This window comes from Arvicola amphibius, chromosome 8 (genome assembly GCF_903992535.2).
Source record: "Arvicola amphibius chromosome 8, mArvAmp1.2, whole genome shotgun sequence".
NCBI lineage: Eukaryota > Metazoa > Chordata > Mammalia > Rodentia > Cricetidae > Arvicola > Arvicola amphibius.
The window spans coordinates 77,851,699-77,875,541 of record NC_052054.1 but is presented as its reverse complement, the minus strand read 5'-3'; the positions used below and the strand labels follow the sequence as shown (position 1 = coordinate 77,875,541).

General features: G+C 52.2%; 1 protein-coding gene across 1 annotated transcript; it reads right to left on the bottom strand.

The window, feature by feature from the left end:
• Nucleotides 1-3,436: 3,436 nt before the first annotated feature.
• On the bottom strand, nucleotides 3,437-19,260 carry Lrfn1 (leucine rich repeat and fibronectin type III domain containing 1). The gene is made up of 5 exons (XM_038339668.1): nucleotides 19,206-19,260; nucleotides 16,751-16,783; nucleotides 13,234-13,288; nucleotides 11,166-12,593; nucleotides 3,437-4,996 (listed from the first exon to the last, which is right to left on the bottom strand). The coding sequence occupies exons 4-5, from the start codon at nucleotides 12,554-12,556 to the stop codon at nucleotides 4,096-4,098; spliced, it is 2,292 nt and encodes a 763-aa protein (XP_038195596.1). The 5' UTR covers nucleotides 12,557-12,593; nucleotides 13,234-13,288; nucleotides 16,751-16,783; nucleotides 19,206-19,260; the 3' UTR covers nucleotides 3,437-4,095.
• Nucleotides 19,261-23,843: the final 4,583 nt, after the last annotated feature.

Below are 23,843 nucleotides of genomic sequence, written 5' to 3'. Positions count from 1 at the left end.
TGTTCCATTCTAGTCTCAGTGCGGCATGGCCACAAAATGGCTGCGGAAATTGCAAGTCTCATATCTTCATAACCAATAAATTAAGCAGAAAGGAGAAAAACAAATGAAAAATGTCTTTTTTTTTTTTTTGAAGAAAACAATTATTCCAGGCTGACCTCAAACTTACTATGTAGCAAACGACAACAAACTTCCGATCCCCCTGCCTCAGCCTCCAGAGTGCTGGGATCATAGACCTGTTCCACCAGGAACATTTCTTTCTTTGTGGCATTTTTTATTTTATTTTATTTTATTGTTTTTCAAGATAGGGTTTCTCTGTGTAACAGTCCTGGCTGTCCTGGAACTCTCTGGCCTCAAACTCACAGAGATCCGCCTGCCTCTGCCTCCCAAGTGCTAAACTGCAGGCATGTGCCCAGCAGCTCATCTATTTTTTTCATTGCTAAGGCTCCTACCCTGAGTCAGGCATTAAGGTACATGCTCAGTAAAGCTGAGCAGGGCAACCAGAGCTACATATTGTGAGCCTGCTTCTTACGGGAGTAACCACCTTTCATTACACTATACTGACTCACATTAGGCAGGATGTGTGAGCACAGGGCCCAGCTGGTAGGAGCACGCCATACCTAGGTATCGTTGTGAGTGATATGTATATTGGGCCAGTGGGTGAGGGATCCACCTGGCCTGGAATTCTCCAGAGCTGCTGTCCTTGCTGCCTCCCACCCTCTCTGCCCAGGCCAGCTTCCTCCCTCTGGCTCTGTTTCTATTTCTGTCTTGCTTTCCTCCTCCCCAGGCCTCAGGGGGCCCCTGGCTGGCTTGAAGCCTTCTTCATTTTTCCCCAGAATTAGGAACAAGTTTTCATAGCAAGGTATCTGCAAAGACTGAGATGCCCAGAGCCCCTACCATACCCCAAACCACTTTCGCCTCCCCGGGGAAGTTCTCAGTCTTTAGTGAGCCCCTCCTCCATTGCCCTCCACTGCTCCAGCAGACCCTGCTTCACTTACCTTCTCTCTTGCTCACACAGGTAAGCAGAGTTCTACTCCCTTAACATCTGGCTTTGGAGACTCAAGTTCAGCTAGGGTCACTGAAGCCATTCCCCAGCCTCCAGACACAACTCGGGAGGCAAACTGCCAATTCCACTTTCTTCATGGGAAGCAGACCAGGGTGGAGCCCTCTAACAAGAGGCTTCCCTTTCTTCTGGTTGTGCCTTCTGTCTGTAAAACAGGACCATGGACGTCTATCCTCTACAATGTGGGCAGCCAGGAGAGGGGGTAACTGCCCAGTTGAAAGGGCTTAAAGTTGAGGATGGGTCAGAAATTGGTCCGTCTGCCTTTTACTATTATTGATGTTTGCAGTTTTGAGACAGTGTCTAGCTATGTTGCCCAGACTGGCCTCAAACTCCTGGGCTCAAGAAATCATCCTGCCCTAGCCTCCTGAGTAGCTGGGAGTCTAATTGTGTCATCTTGCCCAAATCCACCTGCCTTTTTATTCTTTATTTATTTGGCAAAAGCAAGCAAAAAAAAAAAAACCCAAAAACAAACAAACAACAACAACAACAAAATCAGGGTCTCATGTAGCCACATGCTGGTCTCAAATTCTGCATGTAGATGACAGTCTTGAACTTTTTATTCTTTAAAAATTTTTGATTTATGTGTGTATGCCCATGCATCACACACATGTCCACGGAAGCAAGAAGAGGACATGGGATCCCCTGGAACTGCAGAGCTGCCATGTGGGTGCTGGGAATCAAACCTGAGCTCTCCATGAGATTAGCAAGTGCTCTTAACACTGAACCCCTAGTCTTGAACTATAAAAACATTTTTATTTGCTTGTTTACTTGTTTGTTGGGGGTGTACATTTGCTATGGCTCGTGGGTCCCAGGGGTCAAATTTTGATTGTCAGGCTTGGTGGCAAGTGTCTTTACTCACTGAGCCAACTTGCCAGCACAGTCTTGAACTTCTAACTCTCCTGCTTCTACCACCCAAGATTACGGGCATGCTCCACCATGCCCAATTTCTACCCGCACTGTTAAATCTGTTTTCCCAAGATATATACCCATACACCTGGCCCTCCAGAGGCTTAAGGGAGGACAGCTGAAAGTTCAAGGCCAGCCTGGGCTATATATATATATATCAAGATCCTGTCTCAAAAAAAAAAAAAAAACAAAACAAAACAAAAAACTGCTGGTTGTGATGTTGCATGTATACAGTCTCTGCACTCAGGAGGTAGACAGAGGGAGACTACCACACACTGAAGTCAGCCTGACATCAGGTATGGCAGTGCAAACCCACAATCCCAGCATTTGGTAGAGGCAAGAGAATCACAAAGTTGGGAGGTTAACCCACCCTCTATAGGGGGTTTTCAGAGAAACCCAGCGCTACATAGGAGACCCTGTCAAAAACAACTATATACACACACACATATAAGCATACACACTCCCATATGTATATATAGGTGTGTATATGTGCCTGAGATGTCTCCGTTGGTAAAATAAAATTTGTCAAGCAAACATGGGGACCTCAGTTAAGACCCCCAGAACCCACATAAATAACACATCTATAACTCCAGTGCTGGAGGCAGAAGTGAATATCGGAGAAGCCAGGAATTCACTGGCCAGCCAGTTAGTCAAATTGATGAGCTCCTGTGAGAGACTGCCTCAAAAAATAATGTGGGGAATGATGGAGGAAGACAGCCGACATGTACCTCTGACCTCCCCAGTCACATATGGATGAGTGTACCAGCACATACATGTTTTACACACACACCAAATAAGTAAATACTATGTGGAATTACTTTTTTGTTGTTTTGAGATAGACTATGTAGCCCTAGCTGGTCTGGAACTCATTATGTAGACCAGGCTGGACTTGAGATCACTGTGATCCGCCTGCCTCCGCCCTGTAAATTGTGGGATTAAAGGTGAGGGTCATTATGCCCAGGTGAAATTACTATTAAATAAACTCATCTCAATTTTCCGCCTTTCTGGTTATGCCGGAACATGTTGTCTAACCCACCTGGCCTCAGTGTCCTCACCTGCAGAGTGAGCTAACGGTACCGACTTCCTAGGGTTACTGTGAGGTTTGGTTGGTTTAAGGGTTACCCACACATTGGCCACCTGTCAGTCATTTTTTGCTACTTCCCGCCTCTGAGTCTGTCTGCCAGTTTCTCGATCCTCACTGTCATGCTCTCTTCAGTCTGATTCAGAGTCCTCCTCTCCCGAGACAGGCGCGCGCGCACACCACACACACACAGGCACGCGCACACCACACACACACACACACACACACACACACACACACACACACCACTGGTCAGCAGAGCCGCCTCAGACACAGAAAAAAAGTTTAATTCTGCTGCGGCGGAGGGTCCCGGCTCCGATAGAGGGATTTGGTTTTTGGATTTTGTCTGTGTGGGGATTTGTTGTGGGGAGAAGGAAGGCAGAGGGAAGAGTCTGGTCCTTTGTGGGACCTGCCCGGGAGATGGTGAGGAGAGGGAATCAGGAGAGACAAGGACACAGGACAAAAAAAAAAATAAACTAAAAATTCAACGGCGGTCGGAGGAAGAGAAGACCATGGGACAGAAAAAAGGGAGACAAGTACGGAAAGACAGACAGACGACAGTGGGGAGGAAAGACGAGGACACAGAGAGGAGAAAAGAGGAGCCCCTCCCTCCAAACCAGACTAGGTGGGACCAGGGAGGGGACTGGGGTCGAGGGGACTGGAGGCTTTGGAGGCCGCCGCGGGGCAGAATGAGATCTAGTCCAGCCAGATACAAGGAATGGGCCCCTCGCCCCTGCCCCAGGGTCCCAGGTGGGGGAGGGGACTCGTGTCTCAGTGCTGCAGTGTGGGGGGGCCCCGCCCCTCCCCGCGCTTCGCTGTGTAAGGCACCGGCTCCGGCAAGGTCCGCGAGCGCGCGGGGGGCGGGGCGGAGGAGTGGAGTCGGAGAGGCCGGCGGCCCACCTCCAATCACGGACTCGAGTGGGCTCGGCCCTGACTGCGGCTGGCCCCGCCCCTCGCGCATCCCTTCTCTCCAGCCTTCCCTGCATCCAGCCGGGCTGGGCAACTAAGTGCGGCCCCACAGGCGTCCCGGTGCCCGTGCGCCCGCCGCTCACACGGTACTCTCCAGCATCCATTCGGTGCTGGTGAAGGCCAGGCGTGCCCGGGCGGAGCCCAGCCCCAGGTCTCCATCTTCCCCGGCCGCGCCCCCTCCGGCCCCGTCCAGGTGTGGCGTGGACCGGTGGCGCTTTGTCCGGCGGGCGCGGCGCGGGTAACTGTGGCTCTGGAATAGCGCTCCGTAGTCCCCGTCAAAGGAATAGCGTTGTTGTGGCCTCGGTCGGGCCGGGGCTCCCCCAGGAACCAGAGCTAGCGTCGGGGGCGCTGAAGTTGGAGGCCCCAAGGCCCCCGAACGGCTCCTTCGAGGACCAGTTACGGCTCTAGATTCCTCCCCAGAAGTTTCCTCGGAGGGCAGCAAGCACAGCGAGGTGGCCGAGCCACCCAGAGAGCGTCCCAGCACCACCTCTAGCTCAGTAGAAGTCGCCTCTGCCTCGGTTGCCTTTGCCTCAATGGCTGCAGGGACCGCCACCTCCCGCAGCGCCTCGTAGCGGTCTGGAGCCGGTGGGGCAGAGGGCTGCTGCGAGCCCGAGCCGGCTCCGTTGGTCTGAGAGCACACGTGGCTGACCCGAGGGGGCGACCTGGACGTGCCCTTGATGCGACGGCTGTCCCCATCGCCGTACACCTTGTAGCGAATCATGAGTAGAACGATGAAAACGAGGACCGAGGCTACAATGACGCCCCCGATGGCGATGATCATGGTACCGCCCAAGAAGTGAGCCCTCAGCGGGCGGCACGGTGCGGGATCTCCCGCCGTGGTGAACTGCACACAGCCCACCACTCTGGTAGCCGGCAGAGCGGTGGCCCCGTCGTCGTAGACTGCCAGCACACACAAGTCATAGGCGCGGCCAGCCGCCAGATCATTCACCAGGAAGGTCTGGCTGGTAGATGGGATCATCCTGCGGAAAGGGGTGGGATCAGGACGGATCTTAACCACACCCCATTACTTTATGCCCCCACCAAGGGAAACAAAGCCACAGGTGTGTACAGCAGCCATTTGAGGCCCTCCTCCATCAATAAAGTCAGCCTTTCTGGATCGCGGCTCAGGACCACGCCCCCGTATCTATATGCCCCGCCTTCAGACCGACTTACCTTGAGCATCACCTACTGGGACTCTACTCACTTGGTGGACAATTGTCATCTGCATATATCTACCATTTAAGGAGCTCAGTGTTGTGGCCACTCCCTCTAATCTTCATGTCCTTCCTTCTTTCAGATGGATACTGACGTCAATAATTGATTTATCCCTGCGAGGGCAATGGCTGGACTTTCAGTCCCTGGTTTTCATCCTGTCTCCACCTCCTGAATGCTGAGATCTCAGGCTTACAGACATGCACCTCCACGTCCTCTTAGTTTGTTTGGTTTGGTTTTGTGAGGTAGGGATCAGACGCCGGTCTTCCTTTAAGCATTCTACCAGTTTAGCTCCATTCCCAGCCATAATTCCACCTTGATATACATTCTTGCCTTTGCGGGAGAAGGCATGCTGCATAATATACCCCAGCTCTGGGTAAAAGCTCTGGCTCCTAGCTCAGTTTCCCAAGCACCTGAGCTACACTTTCCCATTCATTCCCCTTCTAAGTGCACTCTGGCTTACAAGTCATGTCCCTTCGAGTCACCTTGAGACAGCTCCTCTAGAGGCAACCAGCTGTTATATGTATGACAATTACTGTACCATCAGAATTCCGGAAATCAATTCATTGACCCATACTCCCCAAATCTCATCTACAACTGACTAAGAAGCATGGGTTTCTTTTCTTCCTTTTTCTTTCTTCTTTTCTTTTTCTTTTTTTTCTATAGGCCAGTCTCCTCAAATGAGGTACACTATATAGCAAAATTCTTCAGTTAAACATCTGGGAGTCACAACTCTGGGATAGGATCTCTTTTCTGCGATCTGCAGAAAATCACAAGTTTCTTAACTTCTCTGTGCATCATTTAACATTTCTAATGGGGACAGTAAGAATCCCCACATCCTAGTGATAGCATGGGGAATGGATGAGTTAACATCTAAAACCTGATTATCTAAAGCTAAGGACCTCGCTACTAGCTAATAGCCCATCATGTTGCTAGCAGCTCTTGTGGGCTCCCATTCTAAGGCTACCTGTCCTCTTCTCCCTCTCTCTCTCTCTCTCTCTCTCTCTCTCTCTCTCTCTCTCTCTCTCTCTCTCTCTTTATAAATTACATTTGGTCTACAGCAATATCACCCTTAGCAGCCCTGACCTCATCTAAATTACATTTATTAATGTGTGTGTGTGTGTGTGTGTGTGTGTGTGTGTAAGGAGGAGGTCAGAGCACAACTTGCAGAGTATGCTCTCTCCTTCCACCATGTGTGTCCCAGGGATTGGGACATGTGTGACTCAGGTCATTAGGCTGGGTAGAAAGCATCTTGACCCCCTAAGCCATCTCACCAGCTGCAGCCTCTATATTCCTCTATGACCACGTTAGGGCATTCCCTCCCAGCATTCCCTCCGAGACTTTGTTCTCTTTTGTTGATGAGCGTGTCTCGGCACAGTCTGTTTGGGCAGCTTCCAGCTTCGGGGAACCCAGGAGTGTGAAGTGCACCCTGAGTGACACACCCAGCACCCAAACCCACAAACTCTTCTCTCCTGTCAAGGACCTGAGTGGCTAACCGGGGATGAGCTCCGCCTCTTCCTCTGTTTGAGACCCCGGAGAACAAGTCCCGCCCCTTCTAAAAAGTCCTGCCTCATCCCTGCCCAGGCTTACCTGTCAGAGCTCCACAGGCCTGCCAGCCTTGGTCTTGAGACCCCCACCATGAAGGTCCCTGTCACCAGCCACCACCCTTCACTCCACGACTTCAAGCATAGGTCCCACCGTATCAAAAAGGCACTTGATGTTCTCATTAGGCTCCTAGCTTTATATAGACCACCCACCTCCAGCTTCCCTGACCTTCTTGAATTAACTTTCCCTTTTTCTCTGCCAGAGACTTGCTTCTTCTCCCCAAATAACCAGTTGCTAGGGGCTTCCCCCTTCTCAAGGACAGTCACTGGCTCCTTAAGAAAGCCAGAGCCCACGAGCTTCTCATTGGCTGCCAGACCAGAGCAAGCAGCCAAGCAGGCTTCTCGTTGGATGTCACCTCAGCCCATGGCTGCAGAGAGGAAGTTAACTCCTGCAGTGCTGGTCTACGTACAAGCATCTGCAATGGAGGATGCAGGGCAGAACTGAGGCCCTCTGGAGAGAAGAGGAGTCCTGGTAACTTGCCCAGGTTGGGATCACCAAGAGCTGCTAACAGGCTGAGTTTTAAACGTTTTCTCACCCTGTCACATGATGACTGTGGATCAGAGGGATCAGAGAGGAGCAGTGAAGAGAGATGGGGAAACACACACACACACACACACACACACACACAATCTGAATGACTGACAGATATGCATCATCCATTCCCCTCCATCCCTGCCTGGCAAACACTAGGTATTCAATAAGTATGCGTTCAAGCACATGAAAAATAGCTCTGCCGCTTTCTGCATCTGAGAGCAAATGATCTCTCCCACAGCGCCTCAAGTTCTGTGTCTGAAAAGAAAGAGAATGGAGGGTGTGGTGGAGCCCCTGCCTAGAATCCCCCAGTGAGGGGCTGGGGTGTGGCTCAGTGGTGGAGCCCCTGCCTAGAATCCCCCAGTGAGGGGCTGGGGTGTGGCTCAGTGGTAGAGCCCCTGTCTAGAATCCCCCAGTGAGGGGCTGGGGTGTGACTCAGTGGTGGAGCCCCTGCCTAGAATCCCCCAGTGAGGGCTGGTGTGTGGCTCAGTGGTAGAGCCCCTGTCTAGAATCCCCCAGTGAGGGGCTGGGGTGTGGCTCAGTGGTAGAGCCCCTGCCTAGAATTCCCAAGTAAAAGGCGAGGAGAATTACAGATTGCCCAGCACATGTGAGAACCTGGTTTCAACCAACAATACTACAAAGAAATAAATGAATAAAAATAAAATAAAATAAAGGCTGGCAAGATGGCTCAGTGGGTAAGAGAACTTGCCACCAAATCTATCAACCAGAGTTCAATCCCCAAGATTCACATGGTGGCAGGAGAGAACTGATTCCCACAAGCTGTTCTCTGATCGCTACATGCACGCTATGACACAAATACCCCCCCACACAAATAAACGTAAGTTAAAGATGTTAAGTGAGCCACATGCACAAATAGAAAAAGTAATTTTAAATTCTTTAAATAAAATAAATGGGAGTGATGGCAACTGCTTCATAGCAAAGTTGGAAGTAGAATACGGCCACAGCCTTGGACAGAGTTTATGAAGGCTTCTCTTTGGTGTCTTGGTTTGCTGACTGCTTGTAAGAATGGGTCAATCTAATCTATCTAGGGAGGCCATATGAGAGAGTCAGCGATGTCATCAGTGCTTGACAGCCAGAAGCAAAAGGAGGAATTGTATACTTGACATAGTCCCTAAAATCTCAGCTTCCAGAATTCTGTGCCAGCCTGGTACTACACAAAGTCTAGTCAAGACTACCAGGATGAAAGCCTGTCTCAAAACCAAAAGACAAGCAGAGCCAAGAGGAAAGAGAGGCCCCTGGCAAGCAGAGGGGGCGGCCAAGAGACAGGCTTTTTTGTAAAGGGCTGAGCACGCTCAAGTTGTTGGGACGACCACAGATGGGGAATGGTTCTAGATCCTCTGATAACCCAAAGGAAGAGAAGCATGGGGCTAGGCACTCAGCAGCCATCTACAATACACAAGGAAGGCAATCAAGATGTGTCTATGCAGCCAGCAGCCCTTTACCAAGTGCCCACTGTGTGTCATTCCTGCTGTGTGCCAGGGTCTGTAGCTGAGAGCCACACTGACACACTACCAAGATGGCCAGACCACAAGGCTCAGGCCCCACTGGACTCCTCGGCACCCAGGTACCAATGGTCACATTGGAAACAGCTAAGCTGCCTTTTTAAAAATTGTTTTGTTTGTTGAGACAAGATCTTGCTATGTAGCTCTTGGACTGATCTCAGCCACTACATACTATGGACTGACCTTGAGAGGAAGATTGTCTTGCTTCAGCCCCTCACAGCTTGGATCACAGGCATGTGCCACTATGTCTGCCTCAGAGCTGACCTTCACATTCAGAAAACACATATTGAACACCTGCTGTCTCCCAAGTAAGGATGGAAGTGAGGTAGGTAATTATTTCTTTACAAGTTCTTATTTTCAGGGCCGGGCGGTGGTGGCGCACACCTTTAATCTTAGCACTCAGGAGGCAGAATCAGGCAGATCTCTGTGAGTTCGAGGCCAGCCTGGTCTACAGAATGAGCTCCAGGACAGCCAGGGGTACACAGAGAAACCCTGTGCATTTCCAGCTCACCCTTCTCTTTCCTTCTCTATAACCCACAGACACACCCAAGTCAGGGCCCTGTGCAGTGCTGAGGCTAAATGAGCAATGGAGGAAGAGAAAGTAGAGACAGACAGGGGGGAGAAAAAGGCAACAGACCCTTGCCTGGAGATGGCAAGGAAAGCAGCTGACAGCTATCCATGCTGCAGGCCTGTTCTACCCCAGACAATGGCGGAAGTAACTTGGAAGTACTCATTAGACTTTTGGCAACTTGACACAAGCTACGGTCATCTGGGAACCTCAACAGAGAAAATGTTCCCATCAGATGGTCTATAGGGAAGTCTGGGGGCATTTTCTTGACTAATGATTGACACAGAATGGGAGGACCCAGCTCAGTGTGGGTGGAGCCACCCATGGGCAGGAGGTCCTGAATTGTATAAGAAAGCATAGGGAGCAAGCTAGTAAGCAGCACTCCTCCATGGCCTCTGCTTCAGTTCTTGCTTCCCGGTTCCTGCCTTGAGTTCCGGCCCTGACTCCCCTCAGTGATGGACTGTGGCCTTAGAGCTGTAAGACAAAAATAAACCCTTTCCTTCCCAAGTTGTTTTTGGTCAGGGTGGGGTTTGTTTGGTTTGGTTTGGTTTTTGGTGGCCATAGTGGTTTTTTTATATTGTTTCGTTGTTGCTTTGGGACAAGGTTTTTCTGTGCAGCCCTGGCTGTCCTAGAACTCACACTGTAGATCAGACTCAAACTCAGGGATCTGCCTGCCTCTGCCTCCTAAGTGCTGGGATTAAAGGTGTGCACCACCACCGCCTGCCTTGGTCACAGTGTTTATTGCAGTAATAGAAACCAAACTAGAACATTACTTTCTATTTTTCTCATGCTTTTTGCTTTCTGTTTCTATAATGTATCTGATTGGAATAGTACTAGTGACATAAATAGAAACATAACCATAAACACGTGTGTTTTATGTGCCATAATGTTTAACTGATGGAATTCATGATGAGAGGCCTCTGGAGAGCAAGTGATGCTGTCCATGAACCCTGTGAGATATTTGTTGTATGGTACTGGGAATGGAATTCAGTACCTCCCCAGCTTAGCTGGTATTCCACCCCTGAGCCACACCCCAGCTCCTCACTGGGTGATTCTAGGCAGGGGCTCTACCACTGAGCCACACCCCAGCCCCTCACTGGGGGATTCTAGGCAGGGGCTCTACCACTGAGCCACACCCCAGCCCTCACTGGGGGATTCTAGGCAGAGGCTCTACCACTGAGTTACACCCCCAGGCCCTTACTGGGGAATTCTAGGCAGGGGCTCTACCACTGAGCCACACCCCAGCCCTCACTGGGGAATTCTAGGCACGGGCTCTACCACTGAGTTACACCCCCAGGCCCTCACTGGGAATTCTAGGCAGGGGCTCTATCACCCTATAACTGAGCTCCAACTCCAGTCCTCTTTTTTCTACTTTTAAAATTTTGAGACTGAATGTCTCCAAGTTGTCCAGGCCATCCTTGTCCTTGCAATCCTCCAGCCTCAGCTTCCCAAAGGCTAGGATCACAAGCCTGAAGCACCAGGACCTGGTCACTTTTATAACTCAGCCCAGCCCTACACTGGCTCACATTGTTTTCCATAAACATCTCCTAAGTTCAAGAAACACAAAGACAGCACAGCAGAAAAGGAGGCAACTACAGGTCTATCCAAAGCCCCGTCTAAGCAAGGTTAACGGGATGGATGAGCAGATGGGACAGAGGGCAGGATGCTAGGGTTGGAGAGGAGTTCCGGGGGCGGCAGCACCCCACTCACCTGTAGACCAGAGAGTCATCCGCAGAGCTGTTGTATTGCACTTGGTACATGCGGATGCCAGGCACTGGCCTCTGGGCCGGCCAGCGGATGAGCACGGAGCTGGATGTGAGTTCAGCAGCCACAAGCCGGCGTTCAGTGGCTGAATCATTGGCACCAGGTCGGCCTGGTGTGGCGATGTCAGAAGAACCAGGCTCAGTGAGAGGCGGTGGGGCAGCAGGCGGGGGCGCCATCAGTGGCAGAGGTACCACACATACCTCCACCGGTGCAGTGGCTTCCCCCGCAGCATTGGAGGCTATGCAAGTGAAGGTACCGCTGTCCCTCAAGGTGGTGATGGTCACATCCAGCGTTCCATCCCCACGGACCCGGGTCCGGCTGGAGTTCCCCAGCAGCCGCCCATCAGGTGCCACCCAATGCACCACGGGCTCAGGGTCACCCACCGCCCGGCAGCGCAGACTAACAGCCTGGCCCTCTACTACCAGGGCCTTGCCCCCTGCCTGCCGCGTGATGAGCGGGGGCTCACACAGAAATTCCTCCTCTGGGATGGACCAGAAGTAGCGGTCAGTGAGATGCTCAGGCGTGGCACATGTCTCCAAGTCATCCTCCCTGGTCAGGCGCCGCAGCCAGAGCAGTTCACAGTTGCAATGCAGCGGATTGCCACCAAAGCTGACGGTCAGTGGGGTGGGTGGCTTGGGCCCACCACCCTGGGACCTCAGGAAAAGCCCGTCGGGGGGCAGTTTATGCAGACGGTTAGAAGTCATGTCCAAGCGCACGAGTTTGTGCAGCTGCACGAAGGTACCCTCGGCAATATGATCAATGAGGTTGTGGTCCAGAGTGAGGGTGTTCAAGTTCACCATCTGACCCACCGCCTCCCACGGCAGTGCCTCCAGGTTGTTGTAGGACAGATCCAGATCCTCCACAGTGGACAGGAAGGCGTCAAAAGCTGCCGACTCCACCTTACGGATCTGATTGTTACCCAGGATCAAGTGGCGGAGGTTACCCAAGCCCCGGAGCTGGTCTCCGCGTACCTCTGCCAGGCGGTTGCTGTCGAGGTGCAGGGCCCTGAGAGCACGAAGGTCAGCAAAGGCGCCGGCTGCCACCTGACCAATAGTGTTGCGAGACAGGGTGAGGTGGACCAGGCTGGTCATGTTGGCAAAGTCTCGACGACGCACAGCCGCAATGAAATTGTCAGTGAGCCTCAGCTCTACCACGCGCCTGTCGATGGCGGGTGGCACGAAGAGCAGACCAGTCTTGGCACACAGCATGGTCAGCGTAGGTGCCACGTTCTGGCAGATGCAGCGACCGGGGCAGGGCTGGCCCCGAGATGCCCCTGCCCAGAGCAGCAGCAGAAAGGGAAGAGCAGCAGGTGTTGGCGAGAAGAGCCCTGGAGCCATGGTGCAGGGGGGAGGCAGGAGAAGCAGGAGGTGATACCTGGAGGGGAGGAATATAGTCAACCAGGCTACCTGGCTTGTCAACACCCCTGCAACCCTAATGTGCTGCTGAAAGTCAAACTGGATCCTTTAACTTCCAATGAATGAGTTCTGAACAAGACTTCAAAGCAGCTGGCATACATGGCCACCTTTTTTTAAAAATATTTATTCATTCATTCATTTATGAGGCAGGGTCTCACTGTGTAGCCTGGACTGGCAGGAACACCCATTGTAGGTCAGGCTGGCCTCAAACTCACAAAGATCAGCCTGCCTCTGCCTCCCAAGAGCTAGGATTAAATGCCAGGGCCACCACCTCGCCTTTCTTTTTCTGAGACAAAGTATCACTGCATCGCAGGTTGGCTTTGAATTCATGATCCTCCTGTGTCTGCCTTCTAAGTGCTAGGATTACAGGTCTGGGCCAAAACACCCAGATCTGATAACAAAATTTCCATAGTAATTGGCAAATCACCACTGCATTTCTCTGAAGTCTTCTACCCTCCACCTGCCATGCTTCTAAGAGCCTCCCCAATTGCCCATGACTTCCCAGCCCACCAAATATTCTCAAATCACTGTTGGCCGAAACTTAGGACCAAGGATGTCAAGCATACACTCTTATTTCGAGTTCCAGCTGCGACACTTACTAGCTGTGCGACCTCGGGCACGTGTCTGAACCTTTCTGAATCTCGGTTTCTTCATCTGTAAAATGGAGAGAAGAAACAGGCCTTACTTTGGTGAGAATTATGTACACTCAGATGCGCAGCTGTCAGAACAGCGCCTGCCACGTACAATAGGTTTAGCACATACTAAAAATTATTACCTGCAACACCACTGAGTGCCTAACACATACCAAACACAGTGTGTGATGCTAAGAGTGGGTGATATCATTTTAAATATTATTAATACTGTGTATGTGTGGCAGGGTCAGAGGACAACTTTGTGGAACTGGTTCTTCCACTCCACCTTCATGCAGCTCCCAGGAAGCAAACACAGGTTGCTAAGCTTGTGCAGCAAGCTCCTTCTCTGATGGGCCATCTTGCTGGCTAACAGGTGCTTTACAATCAAAGACATCTGAGCACAAATTCTGGTTCTCTCATTTACTAACTCTAGGAGACCGCAGTAATGATTCCCATACCGAAGCCATAATTTCTTTATTTTTCTCCCCTTTTTAAGTTTGCATTGTTGTTTTCCGCTTGTTGGTTTGCAGCATGGTGGTGTTACTGTGTAGCCCAGGCTGGGTTTGAACTCACAAATCTCCCCAGTAGTAAGTTTTGTTGTTACTGAGACAAGGTCTCACTATGTAGATCAGACTGGCCTTGAATTCAGAGAGCCACCTGCCTGATTAAGGGCCTATCCACCATATCTGTCTTGTATTTTTAAGACAGGATAGTATGTAGTACACCTTGTTCTACAACTTGTTATACAGTTGAGGCTGGTCTTGAAGTCTTGATCCTCCTGCTTCAGCCTTCCAGGTACTGGGATCACAGGAGCATGCTACCACACCGGGACAGGCTAAAATTTCTGGACTTTGTATGCTAAGATAATAACATCTTCACCGAGTATATGCATGGGAACCACTGAGCACAGACGGAGCCCAGCACGCAGTAAGCACTCCATGAATGTTAAGGTCCTCCACCTAAGTCGGTGGACAAAAAAACAAAACAGAACAGAAAAGGTGGGAAAAGTTAAGAAAAAAGCATCACCATCAGTCTGGGGAAGACCTCCTCTGAGTACGGTTTCTTTCTAGGTTCAGCTGAGCTCCTGAGCAGGGGGTGACTGGTACCAACAGTAAGTACACAGGAGGCCCATACATGCCCAGAGGCGCATGCATGCACACACACTATGCCTCTGCTCCAGGCAAAATCTTCCGGCGGGGATTCCCCCTCCAGCAGCTGCAACCCACGATGTGTCAGCTCCCATCACAACACAGGGTGGGCGGTAGAGAGGGGGCAAAGAGGAAAGGATGGGAAGGGGGCGTCCTTGAAGCTATTTTCCTCCCACCCCGTCCTAAGCCCCAGCCCCTGTTGACCAACCTCCAAGGAATCTGTGGGCCATGTGTGACCTTGATCTTTTAGTCCAGGGGAAGAAGACTGGGACCAAGAAAGCTGGAGAAAGGCTGCGAGAGTCAGAAGGGCCCAAGTGGGGAGGAATGGACTGACAGTGAGAGCCACTGAAAGGGAGCAGGGCAAAAAGACAAAGCAGCATCCCAAAGCAGTGAAGTAGGCTCCAGGTGTGGCTCAGCAGAACATGTGTCTGGAAACCCCCAATGAAGAGCTGGGGGCGTGGCTCAGTGGGAGAGCACTTGCCTAGAATCCAGCCAAGAGAGACTAGGGGTGTGGCTCAGTGGTGGCATGCTTGCCTAACATACTTGAGGTTCTGGGTTCCCTCCCCAGCACTGCAAAAAGGGGACAGTCAGGTATGGTGGCAGACACCTTTAATCCCAGAGGTTCAAAGATATAGGCTAGCCTGGGTTACATATGGAGACCCAGTCTCAAGAAACCAAGGAAGAGACGAAAAAGCAGGTAACAATGGAACAAAGAATTTTAAAAAAATCTCATTGAAGAAGAAAACACAGCAAAGAGATTGAACCAGAGATAGACAGAAGAAGGATGAAGGGAGAGACAAGCGAAGGAAAGAGCTGGAGAGACAAAACAGGAGGAAAGAAACTGAGGCAGGGCCAGGGCAGCCCAGCATCTCTGAGCACCCCACCCCCATTCTGCCTTCCTCTCCCTCTAGGCTGCAGTTCTGTACTGAGGCCCAAGTCTGGCACGAGAGCCTCCACCATTGGCAGCCCTGCAGGCACCTGCTTGCTTTGGGTCTGTAGGCCCAGAACCCTGTTCTCTGAAGCAAGCATAGAGTTTCTCCTTGCACAGCTGCAGCAGACGCATGTAGGACAGCTGCAGTGAAGACAGCCATCTGTTACCCGAAGGCACTGCAGCACCTGGGGTCAGAATCCCATCCCTCTGCGAGGGTTCACACCCCAATGCCCAGCTGTGTTACTTGGATGAAACAATATCACCTTCTGTGGCCCCCTGTACTCATTTGTGACAATGATGACTCCCAGATACCTCACATGGCTTTGGAGAGGGTTCAATAAAAGTATTTAGTAGCTGGGTAGTGGTAATGCACTCACGCCTTTAATCTCAGCACTTAGGAAGCAGAGGCAGGCGGATCTCAGTGAGTTCGAGGCCAGCCCTGGTCTACTGGTCTACAAAGTGAGTTCCAGAACAGCATATGCATACACACACACACACACACACACACACACACACACACACATATCATGCTTAGCCTATCCTTAGACTATATACATGCTACATAAATGTTAGATGACACAAATACTGTGTGTGTATGTGTGAGATGCTGGGGATGGAAACTCAGGGCCTTGTGCATGCTAAGCAAATGTGCTATGGGCTAAGCCACACCCCTAGCCCCTCACTAATGGATTCTAAGCAAGTGCTCTACAAGTATGCTTTTCCCTCCTCCTTCTTTTTCTCTTCTCTTCTCCTCCTCCTCCTGCCTTTTTCCCTCTTCCTCCTCCTTTTTCTGAAACTAGGTTTCACTGTGTAGCCCAGGCTGGCCTCAAACTCACAATTCTTCTGCCTCAGCCCATTGAGTAACGGGATAACAGGCTTGTATTATCATACTGGCAGGGGTTAATCCATACCTAGAAACATTTATGAACCCTTAGTGATAGAGTGAGACCCCATTTTCGTGACCCCTTACCTATCTTGAAAGATGTTATATCCTGACATATAGGGCCCCTCTGAACCTCCTAACCAGCATGAGATGACCTCTTACACAACTACAATGTTCAAATGACTTATTCCTACTCTTGAGTGGGAGTGGGCACCTGCCTCCCTGGACACTGTGGCATTCTGCACTTAGATACACTTAGGTAGAGCTCTGGGCCTGGGCTGGCTTGCAGTGGGTGCTATCACCCCACATCCCTTGCCCAGCCCAAGGCACACCCCACATCCCTTGCCCAGCCCAAGGCACACCCCACATCCCTTGCCCAGCCCAAGACACACCCCACATCCCTTGCCCAGCCCAAGACACACCCCACATCCCTTGCCCAGCCCAAGGCACACCCCACATCCCTTGCCCAGCCCAAGGCACACCCCACATCCCTTGCCCAGCCCAAGGCTATAGTATACTTACCTCTCTTCAAGAAGTCAGGGCCTGGGCCGGTACCTGCAAAGGAACAAAACCACTGTTAGCATCTTCCAGCTTCTTTCTAGTCATTGAGGCCTAGCTTGAAGAGCATCTGAGTCAAGTGATCACTTTCTCAGGATCCCTGATACAGGAGCTTCAGACTCTTAGAGGGACCCAAAAGTCATGTCCAAACCTTTGGGGACTGAGCAAAACCCCAGGAGTCCAAGACGTTGAGCTTTGCCATCTGGTGTCTCCGAAGAGCTGGACCCTCACCCCTCCCCCACCTGCCTCAGTTTTCTGGAGTATGGAATCTACCCACCGCTCTTAGCAGCCCAAGAATTCTAAATTCCCAGGCTTCTCTTTTTGAGCCCCAGGAGCCTGGACTAGACAGCTTATCCTTTAGAACTCAAGAGTTCTCAAATGGGCTTCCCATCTTCAAAGACCCGAGTGGCACCCAGAGCGCAGAGGTCAGGCGGTTCCTATCATGCTGTCACATCTGAATCCACATCAACATTGGTGAGCCTATACCAAATGAATGTGAGCCTCAACCCAAGCTCTACAGGGGCATCACCCCAGTCTGGCTGCTCCCTACCCTGCAGGGCACGGAGGCTAGGATACACTCACATTTGAGTTCCAGAACCACAGACTATGCCTTACATGCTATATAAAGGCCACACTTAGGACCCAGAAATAGGGTCAATCTTGTGTCTGAGGCACAGGTGCAAGGTACATGCCTAAACATATAGCACCTGATCCCCAGAGACAAGAGTAGAAGAGGACTCCCAAGAGAGACACACACCCTCAAGGACTGAATACACACACATACAGAAAGAGAGAGAGAGAGTCTCCCTACACATTCACAAATGTACAGATACAGAGAGACCTATATGCCCCTTAACAGAGACCCAGGCATCTGCATCTATATAGCTCTTGCACCCTTGTCAACACACAGTGGCCCACACACACAAGACTCACCTGCACAATGAAAGATACATAGGTGCACACTCTTACACACCTAGACACATTCATGCAACTTCACATGTTCCCACTGTGCAGCCATGAAGCTGCAAAAGCACCACCAGACACACACAGGTACAGCAGACACACACTTCACACATGTACCCAAAACCCTTAGCACAAGCACACACTGACAAAGCTGAGAGCCGTGAACAAGCACACGGGCACTTTGCAGCCACTCTGAGAGGCTCACGCATCACAGACACACTCACACCACAGTCCCGTGAGGAACTAGCACACTTGTAAATGCACACAAGATACCAAAGCACAGAGCACAGTCAACAGCTCAAACAGCTCCACACTCATTGTCGCTGCCACCCGGTCCTCAGGCCCTGAACTCCTGCCCCACCTACTTCCCAGGCCAAACACATTCTAACACCCTTTACACCCCACCCCCAAAAGAACCAGGTACAAGCCAGGGTCAAAGTTCATAGTTCAGCAGGTGGGACTTCATAGGGAGGAAGAGGTTGAGTCCCAAAGCCCGGTTCCCAAAAGATTCTGCCACCAGCAACCCCTAGAGTTTCCCCAGCCTTGTCATCAAGATATAGGCAACTGAGGCCCTATTTGCAGATACACGGCAGGTGGGGGAGTTAGGGTGGAGTGGGGTGAAAAGGGCCAGGTCTTCACCCCCACCCTCCACTCTCCAACCCTCACCCCCCACCCCAGGGCCCATCTGTCCATCCCCTCGGCCTCTCATCCCTCCATCTGTCCACCTCCCGGCCTCCCATCCCCCTCCCCAACCAGCCACTGAGAAGAGGAGGAAGACATGGCCGTCTCCCCCCAAGGATCACTGAGGACCCCCCCCCCAGTTGACATGGACCGCGGGAGCAGCCAAGCCCCCCCCCCATCCATACAGAGGCCTGGCCCCACTATGTGCTGAGCCTCAGCCCCTACCCCAGCAGGGTACCTGACACAGACACACAGACACACACACACGCCCTCGGAGACATCCAACCCGCATCCAACACACACACACACACACACACACACACACACACCACGGATGGACACCCAAGCGAACACACCCGGCTCCGCAGCCCCTCGGATGGACATCCAACCCCGCCGGACACAGACCCCCAACGCAGCCAGCCGCACGCGCGCACAGGCCCACTGAGAGTCCCGCACACCTGGGCGCACAGCCCCCGCACACACCTGCACACAGCCCCTCGGACGGGCGCGCCACAGCCCCCCAGATCCGGCGCCCCGGAGTGTGTGGGACACACGCGCGCACACAGGCACACATGCACACATGCACACGCACGGCCGACCGCGGCCCCACACACGCCCGGATGGCCACACCGGTGGGGCGCCGGGCACACACAGGGCCGCGGGCGGGCGCACGCCGGGCCCCGCCGCAGCGCCGCGGACACACGGGCACGCTCATCCCCGCGCCCCCGCCCGCCGCTTCCAAAGAGCCCCGGGGACCGCCGCGGGCCGCGCTCACCCAGCCCGGGGGAGGGGGCCCGGGGCCCGGCCCCGCCGCCGCCGCCTCGCGCCGCGCCATGGTGGGGGGAGGGCCGGGGGAGGGGGCGCGGTGCCGCGGGGCCGCCTCCCGCCCGCCTCCCGCCCTCCCTCCCGCGCGCCGCCGCGCTCCGCCCTTCGCGTCGCCGCCGCAAGGGGGGGAGGGGGCGCCGGCCCTAGGTGGGGCGGCCACACGCACGCCCAGGTCGCCGCAGACCCCCTCTCCACTGCGGAGAGCCGGGGTCCAGCCTGGGCCCCGGCCCCACCTCTGTCCCTCCAGACCACGCCCCAGCGGCTTCTTGGACCCCCCCCCCCCCCACACACACACACCAGATCTCTCCATCACACCCTCGGAGTGGCGGGTCTTACCTCCTTTGAGACCCCAGACCATGCTGGTAAGCCACCTGGAAGCAAGACTGTGTTCTACTCTGTTTCGTGACCTCAGATGGGGGTGGGGGTGGGCACACCCTGTCAGGAAAGCTAGACCATACACCTCTAATTCCAGAGGGACCTCAGATCATATCACAGCATCCCAGGGGATCCAGATCCCACCCCACGCCCATACCCAACACTCAGATGGCCCCCAGACCACACCCCAAAATCCACATAGGTCTCAGACTATATGTCAGTGTCCAGAAAGAGCCCACCATAGCTTGACTTTTTGGGGAACCCTGGGAAACCAGACCGTGTTTCATAGCTATTCAGAGAAAAAAAACTAGGTCCATCCCAACGATGTCCTTCCTCTATCAAGGACCTTCATTTCCCTGCCCACCAGGACGAATTGTAAATAATGGCTAATGTCTAAGGGACCCCAAACTTCTCTTCTGCCCATGGAAGACCCTTAAATGCTTCTCACTTCCCCAACTATACCTCAGGTCATCATCCAACACCCTTGGGGACCTTGGAACTGTCACCATTCCTTTCAGCCCCCTCCCTTGGTTTATCTGCCCCCATTTCCCACCCATCCCCAGCAATCAGTCCTGCTGCCTTCAGCCCTTGCGACCTCTGTGACTCCATGGATCCCAGAATACCTTGTTTCTTCCTTCTTTCCACCCTTAGCGTCCAGCTCCTGCCCTGCACAGAGCTGACCTCAACATCCTTTCCTTAGAGCCCATGGGTATCTCAGGCCATGTTGCATCTCCTTCTGAGATACACATAGGAACCCCAAACTCGGCAAAGCCTTCCCTCAAAATCTAATCTATCTTTTTGCAGCCCCAGTGTCTCAAACACTTCCCATTAGGCACCCCCCCCCCACCCCGCCATGGAACTCCTCCCCAAGCCCTGTAAATCCTTCCTAGGCACACTCTCAGAACCAACTCACCACCACAGATCTCCTCTTTGGTAAATGATGGTTCAAGTCAAAACCAAGAGGAGCTCCAGGGGAGCTCCTAGTCTCCCCTCTCCAGACTCCACCTGTCCATGCCTTCCAAACACCAACTGCACTCCATCTTCTAGCTAGAGCAAGGAGGTACAGGTTTGAAGAAACAGAGTAGAAGGAGGGACTGGGGAGATCACTCAGCCTGCAAAGCCCTTGCGGTGCAGCACAGGGAGGATGGTGGCTGAGACAGGCAGATCCCTGGGGCTTTTTGGCCACCCAGTGTAGCCTAACCTGCCAGCCCTAGGTCCCAGTGAGAGAATCTGTCCCACGAACAAAGTAAAACCTGTGCTGGAGAGATGGCTCATCTCTTAAGAACACTGGCTTCAAATGGACCCAGGTTCAATTCCCAGCACCTACCTACATGGCAGCTCACAACTTTCTGTAATTCCAGTTTCAGGGGATCAAGCTCCCTCTTCTGACCCCCACAGGCACCAGATAGGCAAGTGCTACACAGACATTGTACCCATACACATAAAATATTTTTTTTTGTTCTGGGATTAAAAGTATCACCATTGCCAGGCATATGACTTTTTACAATTAAAAAAAAAAGATAAAGCCGGGCAGTGGTGGCGCACGCCTTTAATCCCCAGCACTCGGGAGGCAGAGGCAGGCAGATCTCTGTGAGTTTCAGGCCAGCCTGGTCTACAAGAGCTAGTTCCAGGACAGGCTCTAAAAAAGCTGCAGAGAAACCCTGTCTCGAAAAACAAAACAAAACAAAACAAAAAAAAAAGATGAACCACTCCTAAGAAAGAACACCTGAAGTTGACCTCTGACCACACACACTCACACACACACGTACATGCACGTACCACTCATAAGGGAACAGGAGAATCACGGCAGCAAATATGAACATAAATGCAGCCATACTGCAGGTGGCAATGGTTCTGGGGCCTTCGGGTAAGGAGCTGCCCTGACTATCCCCATTTCACAAATGAGAATCATTGAGGCAGACAGAGGCTTAGTCCCTTGCCCAGGGTCACACAGGTCGATAACAAGGGGCAGTATAGCATAAAAATGAAAGGGAAAGACGGGTGAAGTCAGGCCCGGGCTGGAGGTGAGGGGAAGAGGGAGGATAACGGAGACACGACGGCTAAGTGAAGTGTCTATGAAGCAGGCAGGGGTATGGACCACTGAAAGTACACACTACAGTGTCTAACTGGAGCCCCAATTCTTGCAGCAGACTTCCAATACATACTGATAACCAAGCCTAGAATTCTTCACCAATTCTGGTCCTACCTGCTGCCTCTTAGGCCCCGCCCCAAAGCATTAATCCCACTCTTAATGGGCTGGCCCCAAATTTGTTCTGTAAACCAAGTTGGCTTTGAATGCAGAAAGAGATCCGCCTGCCTCTGCCTCTCAGTGTTTCGACTAAAGGCGTGTGCTACCATGCCCCGCCTGAAACTCTAGATTCTTAGTGAGTAAGTAAATAATATCCATCCTAGGCTCCGCCCACAAGTACAAGCCCCACCTCTTCTGAGTAAACCACACCCTCCATCTTTGCCTTCTTGCCCTTTAGAATCCTGACTTTCTGCCTAGGCTGGGAGTCTTTATTCTGTGCTAAATCCCTTCTGAGCTTCTCAAACATAAGCCCTGCCCTGTGTCCAAGAATAGAAAGAAGTTGCCCTGGGAAAACAGAGTGCAGATTCAAAACATAGAGAGCTTGGGCTGGCGAGATGGCTCAGTACCCACTGGCACCTCTGGCCAAGACTGAAGATCTGAGTTCGATCCCTGGAACTCACAAGGACAACTCCTGAAAGTTGTCCTCTGGCTGTCCCGCATGTACACATGCACACACATACACACACATACACACCCGTGCTCGCATACATACATACATACATTAATAAAATACATTACATCAATAAAAAGCCCCCGTTATACTGACTCTTCATCGGATAATCTGTTCTGGACCCTCTGGTTCTTGCTTTCCAAACTTGCTCTTGATTGAGCGAGTCCCATACATTACAACCTAAAGCAAGTTCAATTCTGAAGGATAGGGTAGGGAGGAAGGAAGGCAACAGCTACTGAGATTCCTGCCTAAAACAGTGCAGTGTGGCCCCTGGACGTGATAGTCTGTGGCTTCAGCTTCTGTGCCTCGGTTTCTTCATCGTGGCCACCTCTTTGTCGTGCACTGTAGGAATGAAGCTGATGCCTGTTTGGTGCCTGTACTTGTGGAGCATTTGCGGTCATGAGTGTGTAATCTTGGACAAGTCTCATTGCCTCTCTAATCTTGGCAAGCCAGGGGTTCCCTGACCTCTTCATTAGATGTCCCTGTGGTCCCCAGACCTCTTTCCCACCCCACCCCCAGCCACTGGGGACTGAGATTGTGATCAGAAGTAACTTGGGGCCAGGTAGTGGTGGCACACCTTTGATCCCAGAACCCGGGAGGGAGGCAGAGGCAGGTGGATCTCTGAGTTTGAGGCCAGCCCGGTCCACAGAGAGTTCCAGGACAACCAAGGTTACCCAGAGAAACCCTGTCTCAAAATTTAGGGGAGTGGGGCCTCTAGCAGGGAGGAGACAAGCTTGATCCAAAAGCCCCCAGAACATGGAAGGCTAAAGACATTTCTTCATGGCCCAGTTTAGAGATATGTTATTCAGAATTTCTCTGGGAAGGGCTTGTCTTGACTAGAGACAGGGAAAGAAGGGGCAGGGTGGGGTGAAGAATCTGAGGGCGTGGAAGGAGAGGCAGGACATGAATTCCCTTTTAGGCCCTCCCCTAGGAGCACCAGGGTTGGGGGAGGGACAGCCCAGGACCAAGGTCACTGTGTCATTGTTACCATGGCAACGGCCACCTCTCAACAGGGAACCTGGAAAAAGGTGGAGGAAGGGAGTTCCAGGGGCCCCTGGTGTGAGGACTGAGAAAATATGGGAGATAGTGAGCGTAGCACAGGAAGTAGATCCACCTCTCTCGTGACGGCCAGGCTCAGAGCCCTGTATACCCTGGGTGCTGAATACATGGCCTTCAGAGAGAGACAGGTCTGAGAGAATTCAGTGCCCAGAGGTCCTGGAAGAAAAGAAAGAGAAAAGACAAGAGCGTAGGGAGTCTCCCCTTCCCTGAGTCTTCAAGCCCTCTGGGGTTCACTGAGTCCTGAATCCTCTTCACTGCCCACAGTTCTGGGCCTTCAGTCCAACCTTGAAGCTATCCATCCCCTATCATCCTCCTGGTGCCAGAAGCAATTACATTTTGATATTTTGATATATATATTTGGCCTTTAAATTCTTTCTACCTGAGGACTCGTCTGA

What these genes read in the sequence shown, in the direction of transcription:
- Lrfn1 (XM_038339668.1), bottom strand. Translation starts at nt 12,556, where the DNA reads ATGGCTCCAGGGCTCTTCTCGCCAACACCTGCTGCTCTTCCCTTTCTG. An exon ending in GATGACTCTCTGGTCTACAG is followed by an intron (nt 4,997 to 11,165) that starts GTGAGTGGGGTG and finishes CCCTTTCCGCAG; the next exon opens with GATGATCCCATCTACCAGCC.